This window comes from Staurois parvus, unplaced genomic scaffold (genome assembly GCF_062004578.1).
Source record: "Staurois parvus isolate SC_StPar_1 unplaced genomic scaffold, SC_StPar_1.0 ptg000934l, whole genome shotgun sequence".
NCBI classification, from domain to species: Eukaryota; Metazoa; Chordata; class Amphibia; order Anura; family Ranidae; genus Staurois; species Staurois parvus.
In genome coordinates, this window is record NW_028318730.1 from 10,129 (window position 1) to 24,900 (window position 14,772).

The following is a 14,772-nucleotide window of genomic DNA, read 5'->3' on the forward strand; positions in this document are numbered from 1 at the left end:
TTTATTTTTACATTTGACTAATTTTGTTCCAGTAAAAACATCCTTATTGCACTATTAGTAGCTCCTAAATACCCACATGTTGTTAATGTTGCATTTCATAACTTTCTCCCATCCCCCTTCTCTTTCATATGAGATTTTCTCAGGTGATGTGACATTTATTTAGTTGATTTATGTATGACATACTGACTAATTAGATGCTACCTGGGGACAATGTATCTATGTTTATGCAAATACTTTGACTTGCCTGTACCTCTGACCGCATTAAGGTGTCTTTGTTTAATTTCGTTTTCTCAATATCTAGACATTATTTCTTGTCTGTGTCCTTTTTTTTGTAATAAGTGATCCTTCTGTTGCTCTTTTATATTCTATTGTTTAATAAAGACCAATTAAATATAACTTTGTTCTAGTAACTCCTGCAAAAGTTGGAATAAAGTGTGTGCATAATTCAAAAATAGAATACATCAATTTAAAACAGAACTTCATCCTGTAAATACTCTTTTTTCACAGTATTTCTCCACAATTATAGTTTTTTTTTTTCTTAGGGGAGCTATTTCTTGTTTTTGAATTTTTTTCAATAGCCCCACCTCCCACAATTCTGGCCTAGGGAAAAATGAGGTGTCCTGTTCCAGAAGGTTCCTGGGACACTCCATCACATATTCCAGGAGGGTTTGGGAGCCCATACACAGAGCAGTGGGGCTGCGGAGTGTGGAGTTTTGCGTGGAATGTGTCAGATTTGGATTTTTGTTTCTCCACTTTTTTGTGTCATACCAATACAAACAAAAGAAATAAATATGAGAATGCCTAAACATTTGTAATGCAACAATTTTCTGGGCTGAGTGGTGAATTATCTCACAGATATGCAAGGGTGCCAATATTTTTGGCCATGACTACTTCTTAACTCTTACTTAAACAATTGCCTTCTATATTTCTCAATTCTAAAACTCCCTTAGTATGACAAGTAACTGCACTTAAAACAATGGGGGGTGTGTATTCCAACGCACCAAAAGCCACTGAGAGAACAAAAGACCTCACATTTATTAGAATTTTTGTAATAGGATATCAATAAATTTATTGATACCCCCTCATTGTTGTAATTTTTTGCCTGAACTCTCACCTCCAAGGTACTACATATTGTTGAGACAGGAGAGATAGTGACATATCCCTCCCTTGGTCGCTTGATAAACTCCCTTGGCTTTAAGTACCATCTCTATGCTGATCATACACAAATCTATCTTTCTACTCTTGACCTCACCCCTTCAGTCTCCTCTCGCATTACTAACCTACTAAGTGACATACAGTATCAGCATGGATGTCACTCCACTTTCTCAAACTAAATCTTTCCAAAACGGAGCTCATACTATTCCCTCCAGCCCGTGCCCCCTCCCCTGACTGCTCCATCAACATCAATAATATAATCATCAGTCCCTCCCCTCATGCCAGGGTACTAGGTGTAATCCTGGACTCCCATCTGTCCTTTCAGCCCCAAATCCAATCACTGTCCAAATCTTGTAGCCTTCACTTCCGCAACATCTCCAAGATATGCCCATTTTTAACCTCTGAAACTGCTAAGCAACTTATTCACTCCCTTGTTATCTCTCACCTTGACTATTGTAACTCCCTCCTCATTGACCTACCTCATCACAGGCTATCTCCTCTTCAGTCTTCATGAATGCTGCTGCCAGACTCATCCACCTTACTAACCATTTCATATCTGCCATCCCTCTCTGTCAGTTGTTCCACTGGCTCCCCATAGCCCAACAAATAAAAGTTAAAACATTAACAATAACATATAAAGCCATTTATAACTCTGCCCCAAATTACATCACCAATCTTGTCTCCAAATATCACCCAAACCATGCTCCTTCCACAACCTCCTACTCTTTAGCTCCCTTGTATCCTCCTCCAAAGCTCGTCTCCAGGACTTCTCCAGAACCTCCCCCATTCTCTGGGACTCTCTACCCCAGTCTATCTGACTATGGCCTACTCTGCCCACTTTTAGGTGATCTTTGAAAAGCTATCTCTCAGTTCATCCCCACAGTTATTACCTTTTTTACCACCAACCCCTCCCTCTTAGATTGTAAGCTCCAAGGAGTAGGGCCCTCCTAACCCTCTTGTATTGAACTGTATAGTTGCTGTATTGTCTCCCTTTATATTGTAAAGTGCTGAGCAAACTGTTGGCGCTGTATAATATAATCCTGTAATAATAATTATAATAATATATAATATCCACTAGCTCTTGAATGGAAGGTTATTAAAGTTCATGTCCCCCACCGTAATAGTATTAAAATGAACACACACTCATATCCCATTATTTACTAAAATCCTAATAACTGTGAGGTCTTTTGTTCTCCAAGTCACTTTTGGTGCGTGAGAATACCCACCTACATTTCTTGTTTTAAGTGCACCTATGTAACTCCACAGGAGACATGTCAAGCTGGTGTTCTAACGGGTGTACGCTCCCCTCTCTCCTTCCCTGTGGGCCACAGTGGTTTAAGGATTAAAAAAAAATGAATGTGCTCTTAGCTGTTCTCTGTAATTTATCTGTAATTAAATATGATACATATTCACTTTCCTGGAATGTGAAGGAAGTAGCTGCAGCCTTCAGTAGACATAATGTGGCCCACATTAGACAGTGTGACCACCTTAAAGATTTTACCCTTTTAATTCAGCACACTATTGCATCTGAGTTTGACATGCCTGCTTTACAGCATCTAATAAAACTGAAATATTAGCTTTGGATGAATTGACTTTGTAAAGACTTCAGTTCTTTAATATCCCATAATAAAAAGAAATTCATACACCAAAACGATATACATATAACATCTTTTATTCCTTTAAAGGCACGCATGAAATGACAACTGTAATAAAACAAAAATTTATTGCAGTGCTACACATCAAAACAAGTAATTCTGCATGTAACATGTAAGCTATAAGAAAACATATAATTTACAAAACTAAATTTTTTGTCCTAAAAAAATATATAATGATAATATAGCTTGGCTGTTAGTCTGAACAAATGCATCTGAATCTTGCTGTCTAGAGTTATATTTGTGGAAAATATTATTTGTATTGCTATAGTTTATCATGACTGAAATACAATTGACAAGCTCACAGTCACTGACCTAGTTATAAAAAAAAAAACAATACTAAATCAAATTTATCTGTGTTAAATATAGATAGCACAATCAATTTCAGAGGAGCTTTTACATAATAATTTACCATTTCATCAAACTATTTCAATATTGTAGCCTTATACAAATCTATGAATAATATAAAATATTTATTCCATAAAAAGTTTTGTTAAACTTATTAAAACGCTGGTGTCCTGGATGTCACATTGATCCGATGGCTTCCATACTTTCTGAGTTACTGACCCAAAATAATTATGCTATAACACATTCTGCATGCTTTTTATAGGTGAGCAAATCAGAAATTATTGAAGCCAAAGAAAACCAAAGAACTGGTATTTTATAAAAGGAATTCAGCAAAGGCAGCTTATGTATGAATACATGTAAATTCTCAGAGGTACAATTTCTAGTTCTCAGGGACACTGTATAGCAAATTTGTTTATGTAAAGGTTCATATAATCACACTGAATTCAGTCGGCATGTTTGAATTCCACATTAAGGCACTTGCACAAGTAAACCCTTAAAAAAGGAAACATGTTATTTCATATATTTAACTTAGGTACCTGAATCTGTTTTGACATTAGTCTCCTTTCATTCCCTGTGTAGAAGCATTCAGATTAGGAGAGGGAGGGGCAGTACTAGAAGCCAATCAGGCTCTCCTCCACATGTGCTAACAGCAAACATGCAATAGGGAGAGAGAGCAGAATGAGCAGAGGTGATGACTTATCAGGATGCATCCTGGACAGGTCTCCTTGGAGCTAAAGCTCTTCCCCTCCCCTTTGTCATGTATGGTGGTGAATGGCCTCAGGTCAATTTGTCTCCTAATAAGCAACCTTATATTTATATAACCAGGGGCGGACTGACCATTCGAGCACTCGGGCACTGCCCGAGGGCCCGGGGTCAGTAGGGGTCCCATGAGATGCCCCTGGTACCTTTCATTGGCTTTGTCATAGGCTTTTTTGGGTGTGGGTGAGGACACAGGGGCCCCATGATCCCCTATTGCCCGGGGGCCCCATGAGTTGTCAGTCCGCCCCTGATATTAACTATACAGGTATAATCATTATAGCCTGGCCGGCCTCCTGGAAAATGTTCCACATAGGCACCACACATTTGTTTTAAAGTAGACCTTTTTTGAAAATGTTGATTTGAAGCTATATTAACATTCTTACTGGAATTGAAAATAGATAGGCTGAAATACCTACCTTTGTACCTGCAGCTTCAGGATCCTTACAGTGCTGGTCAAAAACTAAAAGTCTAGGTACCTGATCATATGCTTTCTGTTAAAGAGGTGAATTAGAGTTAAAACTGGCTGATACATCCCTTAAGCAGAAATCAAGAGACCACATTCATAGGCCTGCAGACGTAGTCAGCATTGAAGGGCAACTGTAAGTGTTTTCTCCATTAAAGTAAGGTATTTAGCCCTTTTGATCTACTTTTACATTTTTTCTTTTTGTTTTACATTCTCTGTAACCCAAAGTCACCAGATCAGGTTAGTTTTTTGGGTCTAATTTGCCATTTTATGGTCCACATTATGTCACAAGCATTCCATCTCTTCTTGCGGTTTGATTCAGGTCCTGAGCCTGATGAAGTACAGAGAGAAAACGCCACTTTTTCTTGTATTACAATGATTGTACATACTGTTAACTGATGATTTTCCGATACAGAAATGTAATCGCCAAGTACGCTGCTACAGTATGCGTATACAAATCTAAAGCTGGACATACACTGGTAGATTTTTTTTTCATCCGGCCTGCAGAATGAACCAAAAAATAATCTAACCGGTGCCTCCATCTGTGCAATACAGCGCAGATGGATGAACCTCCTGCTGTTCTTATTGTATTCTGGTTGTCAAAATACCCAAATGGCGACTGAATGTTATTGGATGTAGCTGATGTTCGGCCAACAACTTTCAACCTGACTTCTTTGATGGGGTCACCCACTAAGTGAATATATATAGTGTATGGCCAGCTCTTGTGGTCCTTCAGTTCTCAAAACTGCAAGGCTTTGTATCAGTAGCCCTTACAAGTTAACAATTTTACCAAAAAGGGAGTCATTTTTATTTATTCAAGCATTGTTTGATACATTCTGCTTGAAAGAATGTGTGTGTAGATAGAGACTACAGTTTTTATAAATTTAGCATAGCCAATTGGAGATCTGCCTGCTTTCACAATGTAAAGTGTACATGCATGAATTTAATAACAATGTATAGCATTTTAGAATTGGGTATTCAAGGAAAAACATTATCTTGAGTAGAAAGCAATTTAAAGTGAATATGTGCTATGCCCTTGCAGGGCAGGTTGACTCTAATGTTGGTCCCACCAGCTACTTATACTACACCACATTCTCCCCCAACCTCACTGGGTTCGGCTGTGGGGAGTTAACAGAAATGCCCAGTATAGGTATGAAGAGCATGTGACTAACTCTCTTTTCTGTCACATGACATCACTGGTGCATGTTGGTTGGTCACTCAGACAGACACCCATGCTGCCACACAGAGGAGGTGAGACAGTTCTCATTCCTCTGCAAGCTCACTGCTTGAGCTTACAAAGGGCTTACTCTCATTTTCCTGGAAATCAAATGGAGCAGCTAAGGGGGTGAAAAGAAAGGAAATATAACCTGCTGCTGGAGCTGGCAAATTAAACCAAAGTGGGTCATCCCAGTCATCTCTGTCTCTTAGGTAGAAGGGTGATCCCATTTAATTGGAAGAAGCAACAGTCATCTGTAGATATTAGAAAACACTAAGTGCTCATCAGTTGAATATGTATGTTAATTGGTGATTTCTGTCTTGGCTCTGAGATGTATAACCATGGAGTGAGGCATGAGTTCCAAATGGTCATATGTGTCTCATTTAGTTGAACTATAACAGTTCATTAGGACTGGATAATATAGTCCTAAATCTAATGGCAGACTACAAAAATTCTCAAGTCAATTGTTTAAAAAGTTGTTAATTCTCATTTACTAATAAAAAAACCATACAGATTAATTATTTAAATGTACAATGTGCTGAATGAGTTTGATTGTGGCAAGCTATCTACTGTTTGTAGTAGGGTTGCACTAATACCGATATCGGTATTAGTGTCGATACTCTGCATTTGCACGAGTATCGTAGTTGTGCAACTCACCGATACCAAAAACTGATATCTTAAGGTTTGCTTCTTTCAGCTGTCACTGGGATTCCAGCATTCATCGGTTGTTAAGGACTTGGGCCGCCCCATCCTTAACAACCGATAACATTTCAGCTGTCAGCCTCCTCTTCCTTTCCTTTCCTGCCTCCTTCTCCCCTTCCGCCAGGGCCAGCGCCAGTGCCAGAAAAAGGCATCACAGACAGGGTGCTACAATGGGGAGAGGGCCAGTAAAGTCTCCAGATATACCTTGCTGTCACAGTGACTGTGCAAGGCTCCCTGCTGTCACACACCCGGCTGGAGGGTGAGCCAGGTACAAGAAAAAACAAAACCTGGAGAAGGAGGAGGAGGCAGATCCTGTGTGTGGACAACTGATGTGGACAGCAGTGATACCCCCTTCCCTCTAACCTGCATGACCTGCTTCTAGAACTCTGAGCGGGTAATCCATATAGTGTAATGCTGGGACATCACTGTCCACTGATTTACACCAATTAGGGATGGAGATCCCTTCCTGACTCCTGGCGAGAAGTGATCAGCACACTGGATGGGGGGGGGGGTCCTCATAAGATTACACATAGCCTGCACTGCACATATGTCATCAAACAGCACATTTTTACACATCTATGTAACAACTTTCATGTGCCCTGCACTTTGATGCTTCTATATCCTCCTCTGAAAATCCTGGCTCATTCATTACCTTAAAGAAGAATTCCGGAAAAAAAAAATGTTTTCCCATGCAGTGGGGCTGTGCCTGCAATAGGTATTGGTAATTGGTATCGCTGAGTACTTTAAAAAAAGTATTGGTACTCATACTCAGTGTTAAAAATGGTATTGGTTCATCACTAGTTTGTAGTTTATGAATAGGATTTTGTTTCCGTACCTGTAGACATACAAATGATGTTGGGATGGTGTTACACAGTATGAGTAGTCTCTGTATTTATATGTTTAATTAAGAAGTTTACCACCTTTCTATTATCACTTTTTTCACACCATAGAACAGTGTACTGTACATTACGCTAAATTCAGAAAAGTTCACAAACCAGAATAAGGATACCTATTTTGAAAAAGGGACAGTTATTTTAGGATAAACTGGAACTAACCCCTCCTATCATTTACAACCAAGAAAGCTGCCATCTTAAAGCGGAACTATACTCACTTTATCTCTAGGTGTTCCGCAGCTCCCCACCAGCCTCTGTCATCTTTGGCTTAATCAGATTCTTGGTTTTGATCTTCAGCCATGCTCTCCAGTATGGCCACAATGACGTCACTCCCGCACATGCACAGGAGTTCATTCATCTCGCCATCGCCGAAATTTGTACATTGAGCTGTGAGTGCGCAACTCGAGTGTAGCGGACATGTAGGCGAGTTAGTAACTTTTTTGCAGGAGAGACATGTCTCTTCTGCATTAAAAATCCTGCCTGTTTGCCAAATGATTTTTCTAGGTTAAAGTTCCACTTTAACTTTTGCTTGACCTGCAGTTGCCATGATGTAGCACATGTGATCTACTATGACACCAGCCATTTGTTGAATTGACAGTTCAGTTAAAAGCTAGCATAAGCACTCTGGCAACTGTCAGTTACTGTTCAAGGTATGCCTTGAAAGTAACTGTTTTGACAAACAGATAAACCAGTTGGCTTAGTTCAATGATTTTTTTTTTAAATTACAGATGGTTAAAGTAGTTCTAAATCCAAAAAGTTTTTTTACCTTAATGCATTCCCTGCATGAAGGGGAAGAGAGGGGAGAAGAGATCCAGTGCTGTGCATGGTTGCATCTATTCTCCCCTCTATTCCTCTTCACGTAAGGACTCGGCAGCAGTAGGAGCCATTGTCTCCTGCTTCTGTCAATCAAATGCAGTGAGGACGATGCGGGGAGTAGGGCTAAGTGTGTGCATGAAGCACGACTCCATAGACACACACACAGCTTTGGAGCGAGCATGTACGCAAGAGGCTTGCTATGGAGGTACACGAAGAAAGGAGGAGCCAAGATCACTCATGAGGGACCTTAGAATAGGAGGTTGGGGCCACTCTGTGCAACAGCATTGCACAGAGCAAGTGAGTATAACATGTTTATTATTTTAATAAAATACAAATTTTACCTTAAGTAACATTTAAATATACAAGTTCTATCTTTGTATTAAACTTTTTGAATTGAGCCCATCGACTTTTATCCCCATGACATATATAAATAATTTAAATTAATGGAAAATAAAATAAGTGCATATAAAATAATATCTTAACGAATATATACCTTGAACAGTCCTGAGTAAACAGTCATAGCAAAATGGTGATGCATTACTTACGGGAATTTATCAAAATTTGAGTAGCCAGAATATGAAACAGATATTCTTGGCAACCAGTCAGATTCTTTTATTTTTGAGCCTCAACTGAACAAGCTGAAGATTGATGCTGATTGGTTGCCAAGTACATCTCCTGATTCTGTCTGCGTCAGTTTGGTAAATCCCCCCGCTGAATATTTCACCCACACACTGGCATAATATCACAAATTTGTAGTCCAAAACTAGCCACAAAACCATGAAATAACAGGGTTGATCTGCTAAAAGTAAATAGGAATTTTCACTGTGCAAGGGCATTTTCACTTTACAAGAGAATCCTCCCTTAATTTAGTGAATGAGGTGAATCTATGCTGCCTTCCATCATCCAATCCTGTGCAAGCAAACATTTTTTGCAAAGTGAATTTTCATCACAATCCCGTAGTGAACAGCCTATTTGCCTTTAGTAAATGAGCCATTTTTTTAAGTGTTACTAAAGCCAGAACCCTGCATTCACTATATCTGGTCTCCCACAGTACACAGAACATGGAAGTGCAATTATTTTAGTAAATATAAACTGCTAAATACCTTTTCCCATCAGCAGTTAGAGCAGTCTTGTGACTTCTACCAGTGTCCAGCAGAGCACATGTTAAAGCTTGTAGGAGGTGTTTTCATTCTGCCTTAGGAAGATGCAGGACCCCTGACCTCTGTCTGGACAGTGCTGATTGGCTCTATGCTGATCACATGCACTCTACCAAGAAAAAAAAAAACCTCTCTAGCAATACACGCCAAAATGAGCCTCTGCAGTGTGACTCCACATCATATGTCTTATCAGGAGATAAGAGGGGGACACTAGAAGAAAGGGAGGATTAGAGAAGTCAGGATCAAACAGCGTTTTTACACAATGCACAGGATTACCCTCTTAGGCTCCACAGTGAGTATAACAAGCATGCTTTACTGCATATACAGACTGATTTTACTGTTGTGGGTTTAGTAACACTTTAAAGACTAAATAACTAAACAATCTGTAATTTGTTCTCCCAAATGTGCATTAGCTTGTAAATTAATTGACAATAATGCCCATGTCTTGTAAGTGACATACATCCTAAAGGATCAGACAATGCAGAATGCTTGTCATATCAAGGAATGTATGCATAATGTGTTTTAGGTTCTACAGCTATGTCTTTGACCTCATGTGATCCAATGACATGCAATAAATACATTCCTATATGGTTGCTAAGAGTAGTGACTTCTGATTATGTTTTTTTAGTAGGGGTTTCTGGATGTCTGCAAAATGTGTAACAAACATGAGCAGAGGCCTCTAGATGCCTCATCAGTGGTGAAAGCAGGACTTGAAGATCAGAACTCAGGTGCATGTATAAGTCCTTCAACTGCCCACTGAGCGGCTGATCTCCACTGATGTACCATAGCTAAGTATGACAAGGTGCTGTTAAACATACCCAGATGACAAAGAATGAGCTGTAATTATAGTGGAACTCTAGCCAGTTATTGTTTCTTAATTTGTACAATATGAGGTAGGGTATAGCCTCTGTCCCAGTTGTAATTGCTGTCTGTGTTCCACTTTAATTTATATACTGTGAAATTAATTTAAAAAAAAAAGTGGTAGAAAGTCATGGTTGGAATTTCTTTGTTAATTATTTTTGTTGAGAACAGCAATGCTTGTTATTCTTTGTAGAAAAAAAACATATATAACACATCCAGTTTAAATGTGATTGTGCTTTGCCTTAGTTTGTGTGTGTGCTGTATTCACTGCCCACTTTTGTAGTGCATAATTGAACATACAGCACCCCCTGCTGGAACTTTAATGTAGATGTGCAATTAAACAGTAGACCCGTTGACACAAGCATCTATTTGCTCCTGTGCATATAGTGCAAACTGCACAGCCTGATGGATGCTATAAAATACCATGGTACTTTCTTCCTTTTTAAAATAGTCACCATTCCTAAGTGAATTCCTCACAGACATATTGCATTGGGCCAGTAAAACACGAACTCCGATGCCATTATAATCTTTTAAGACCTCTTTCAAGGTAGTTAGACCTGCTGTGTCTATAAACTGAATTGCACTGCAATCAATAACTAGGGAATGCAGGGGCATTTGCTCCTGGTAGAGATGAAAAAAAGTTTCCACCTCAGCAGGGCTGTTTCCCAAAATGTCTTCCTGCTTCTTTAGCTTCTCTTTCTTCTTTGCTGCTTTCTTTTCTGCTGAAGCCACCAAAACCGGGTCCACTCCAACATGTTTATACAGTGTTGATTTAAAAGATTGTTTGTTCACATAATACAAAGGGGCTTCAAATCGAAACACTTGGATACCTTTGGTTTTGTTGAGATCCTTGTAGACAGTCATAGACTCATAAACTTCAGAAGCTTCCACCCTACCTAACAAAGATGATGCAGGTGTTTGAGATCTTACAATGACGCAAATCATAGAAAATGCAATGCCAATCAAAAGTCCAAGCTCAGTGCTAATTACTGCAGATGAAAACATGGTAACGAACCAGATGACCGTGTCCACTTTATTTACTTTCCACATCTTGGGCAAATCTAAAAATTTACCGAGGGCACCTCTTAAATTCACTATGGTTATAACCCCCAAAACGCATTTCTGAAGTGAATAGAAAAGAGGAGCTATTACCAAGAGCACAAGCAGAATAACCAGAGAGGTCATGATTCCTGAGACTTGAGTTTTGCAGCCAGTAGACTCTTTAACTAGTGTTTTTGCAAGGGCAGCACTTGTGGTAAAGCAATGGAAAAATGATGGGATGATATTGCAGAATCCAATAGCATACATTTCCTGATTGGCTTTCACCTCATACCCATGTTTCTTAGCAAACATCTCAGAGAGGGAGACTGTGATTGCAAATCCTATTATTGCAATGGACAAAGCCCCTAATGCAACACTGGGTATAAGGTGCCATTCTGGTGGCTTTGGCATTAGAAATCCAGTAGGGATCTCCCCTGCAATGCTTGAGCCATAGTTTTCTTTTAGATGACCAAAGTGAGAGGCAAGAGTCGCCCCAACAATGACAAAGAGTTCAACAGGGATTGGAGCCTTGAGCCTGGATTTACAGCATTCATTAAGTTCTTTGGTTGGGATTAGAACTAAAAGGCACAAAATGCTAGTAACAAGATCACAAATGTTGGTCAGGTGAATGTTCTGGAAGATATAAATCCAAGTATAGATAGAGGAGCCGATTCCATTGGCACGTGGTATAGTTAAGCCTAAAAGATATTTTACTTGAGATGTAAGGATTGTGAATGATGCACCTGTTGCAAATCCACTAAGCAAAGAATCCGACAGGTACACGGAAACAAATCCCACTTGAAAGATTCCCATTAGTACCTGAAATTTAGAAAAAGGCACATTATTAATAATCAGAATTCAGAGTAATAACAACATTGATGGAGTGTTATTAATATTTATCAGATATAAGCAAAAAACTGCAATCATAATTATGCCATTGAACAGCTTATATTATTGATTTTCTGCCCAACAGTGAATTTCATCTTTGCATATTGACAACATTCATTATAACAGGAAAGTATGACTACTTTGGGCTCTTGGAAGAATAAATGAGCATGGGAGAGCTTTCATTTATGAAACATATGTTTTAGCAGAAAGCTTTTTTTGGGATCCAGGACTTTCAAGTCTTGTTAATAAAATTAAAAAAGAAAGAAAGAAAAACAATGGGAGAAGAAAAATCAGCAGCTTAAAGGAAAAACACAGTGTATTTCTGGTAAGCACATTTTGTGCTATTATTTCACAGGATTCAAAGCTATCAAATCCTGGAAGCTGGGAAAACAGCAGACCAAGCACAGTTTCTGCTAGCTATGCTTAGTCAGAGTACATGGGAGACATTAACCTCCCTAGCGGTCTGATTATGTTCATATTTCTGTGCTCAAAGTGGTACATTTTTTTGCATGAAATTATGTATTTTTTTATTGTAGGCCTGTAAATTTTAGGAATAACTCACTGAAATGTGTCCGAACAAGAGTCTAGTAAACATCCTGGGTATGTTAAAATTTTAAACACGAAATCATAAATTATAATTTAATAAATAATTATAAAAAATAATAATATAATAATAATACATTTAATGAAATAATAGAATCAAACCAAAAACACTGAAATTTGAAATATAGTGCCAAGTTTGCACATCACTGAGCAAAGTCGCAAAATCGTTTTCAGTGTCTGATGATGAATTTCCCCACAAATCATTATCACTCAATTCTGCAAGTGGTTCTCATTTACTATCACTGTTCTCTAGCTGGTCTAAACCCGCTTTTGACCTAAAGCAATGCTTTTTGGACGCCATGGACATTTCTCAGTTTCCAGGCAGAAAGAACAGTAAAAATGCAGGCAGGGCACAGGACAAAGCACTCGGGACAAAATGTGTGTGAAATGCTTTGATACAGTAAATTTTTACTATGTGATTTTAGTGAATTTAGTGAATGTCACTTTTACAACTTTCAAATTTCCCGCCAGTTCCGTCTCCCGTATGTCCCGACGTCGCAGGTAACGGAACCCAGAACACAGATGCCGGCATCCGCCGGAGGACATTGCAGGGGACACTGCAGGAGGGACATCACGGGAGCGCAGGACAAGGTAAGCGAAGAAGAGATCCGGGAGCAGCGCTGCAGGTATTCCCGAGTGTAGCTCGGGGTTACTGCTTGTGGTGCTGAAACTTTACCCCGAGCTACATTTGGGAATACTGCTAGGGAGGTTAAATTGATTCTAAAGGTTGCCTTTTTTTCTAAATAACAAGCATTTCATATTTACCTGCTCTGTGTATTGGTTTTGTGCAGAGCAGCCCCAATCTTCTTTTTTTGGGGGTCCCCCACCAGCAGTCCTAGCTCCTTTTCTCTGCTGAATGCCCCCAATAGAAAGCCTCTTGCTATGGGGGCACTCAAGCAGGGCCAAGCTCCTGTGAATGGACAGCTTGGCCCTGCCCCCGCTCTCTCCCGACTAGGTTACTGGCTGTGATTGGCAGCAGCAGGAGCCAATGGTTCCCACTGTTGTGTGAGCCAATGAGGAGAGAGACACTCCGGAAAGCTGCTGCTCTCATGCAAATCACTGAATCGAGGTGGGGCTCAGGTAAGTAAAAGAGGGGGGTGGAGGGAGCTGCACCCAGAAGGTTTTTTTACCTTAATGCATAGAATGCATTAAGGTATAACAACGTTCTGCCTATAGAACCACTTTAAGGATTTAAGAGACTCTTGGTGTCTCCTTAAAGAAAACCTGTCACCTGTGATATGCTACCACACAGGGGGCTTGTTAACCCTTTTATAATAGCAATGAGGTTGGTAAAAAAAAAAGTTTACAAAAATTAACAATTAAAAGTTAAAAATAGAAGACCCAAAAATTTTTTAAAAGCCACACCCCCCCATGTGAACACAAATGCAGAGTGTACTTTGGGCGCTGCACACAACAAAGTGAGAATTATAATTGCAGGGTGATAATTTATGGTTAACTCTAAATTGATGAGCAATAAAGGTTAAAGTGCTGCCTATGAACAATTTTGAGTATTGTAACTTCAAGCAATCTTGAGATTTAGTATATTATGTACCTACTTACTTGACAAAAATTTAAATTATATTGCGTTTGTGTGCATTAAAATTAATTTTGGTGTATTTTTATTAAAAATATTGATTAAATGAACATTAGCACAAATATTGAACATAAAAAATACAATTGCCATAATCTCATCCTAAGGGTCCTCTGCTTTAAGAAAATATATAAAGGGATATTTATCAAGCATATTAGTGGCATGATTAGTCGCATATCAGACTGTGTTGCCTTCAGCAAACTTTCTGCAACAAGTTTATAGAGCTGTGTATTTGTTTCCTTGGGCAGCGAAGTGCAACTGTGTGCAAAGTTTAAAAACAGATTAATTACTAATAATATCACAAAATTTCACTCCTAACAAATGTATAATTAAGAAGTGGTCAGGGCCAGGTTTAATGCAGTCACAGTTGCAGACTTAAGAGCAGGGGTGTCAACCCTTTGAAGAGCGAGGGCCACTTAAGTGATTTGGTAACCAGTTTGCCACAATGAAATAAAATGGTTCAGAATTTAGATTTTTTTAATTTTGAATAGCATAATGAACATTTTCCTCCTGCATCTGCTGAATGCCTGCGGAGGGAAGAGGAGAAAAAGCTGGCTTTCAGCAGTTGGCCTTTTCAGGGTTAGAAAGTGATTCAACTGCAGATCACTTTTCAGAGCAGTGGCAAGG

General features: G+C 39.1%; 1 protein-coding gene across 2 annotated transcripts in view; it reads right to left on the reverse strand.

The window, feature by feature from the left end:
* Positions 1-2,811: 2,811 nt before the first annotated feature.
* Positions 2,812-14,772, reverse strand: part of SLC26A2 (solute carrier family 26 member 2) — a 99,734-nt gene continuing 87,773 nt past the window's right edge. For both annotated transcript variants that reach the window (XM_089656750.1, XM_089656751.1), the window contains one exon: positions 2,812-11,882. In XM_089656750.1, coding sequence (XP_089512876.1) covers positions 10,359-11,882 — 1,524 coding nt within the window. In that variant the 3' untranslated portion in view covers positions 2,812-10,358. The remainder of the gene's footprint in view (positions 11,883-14,772) is intronic.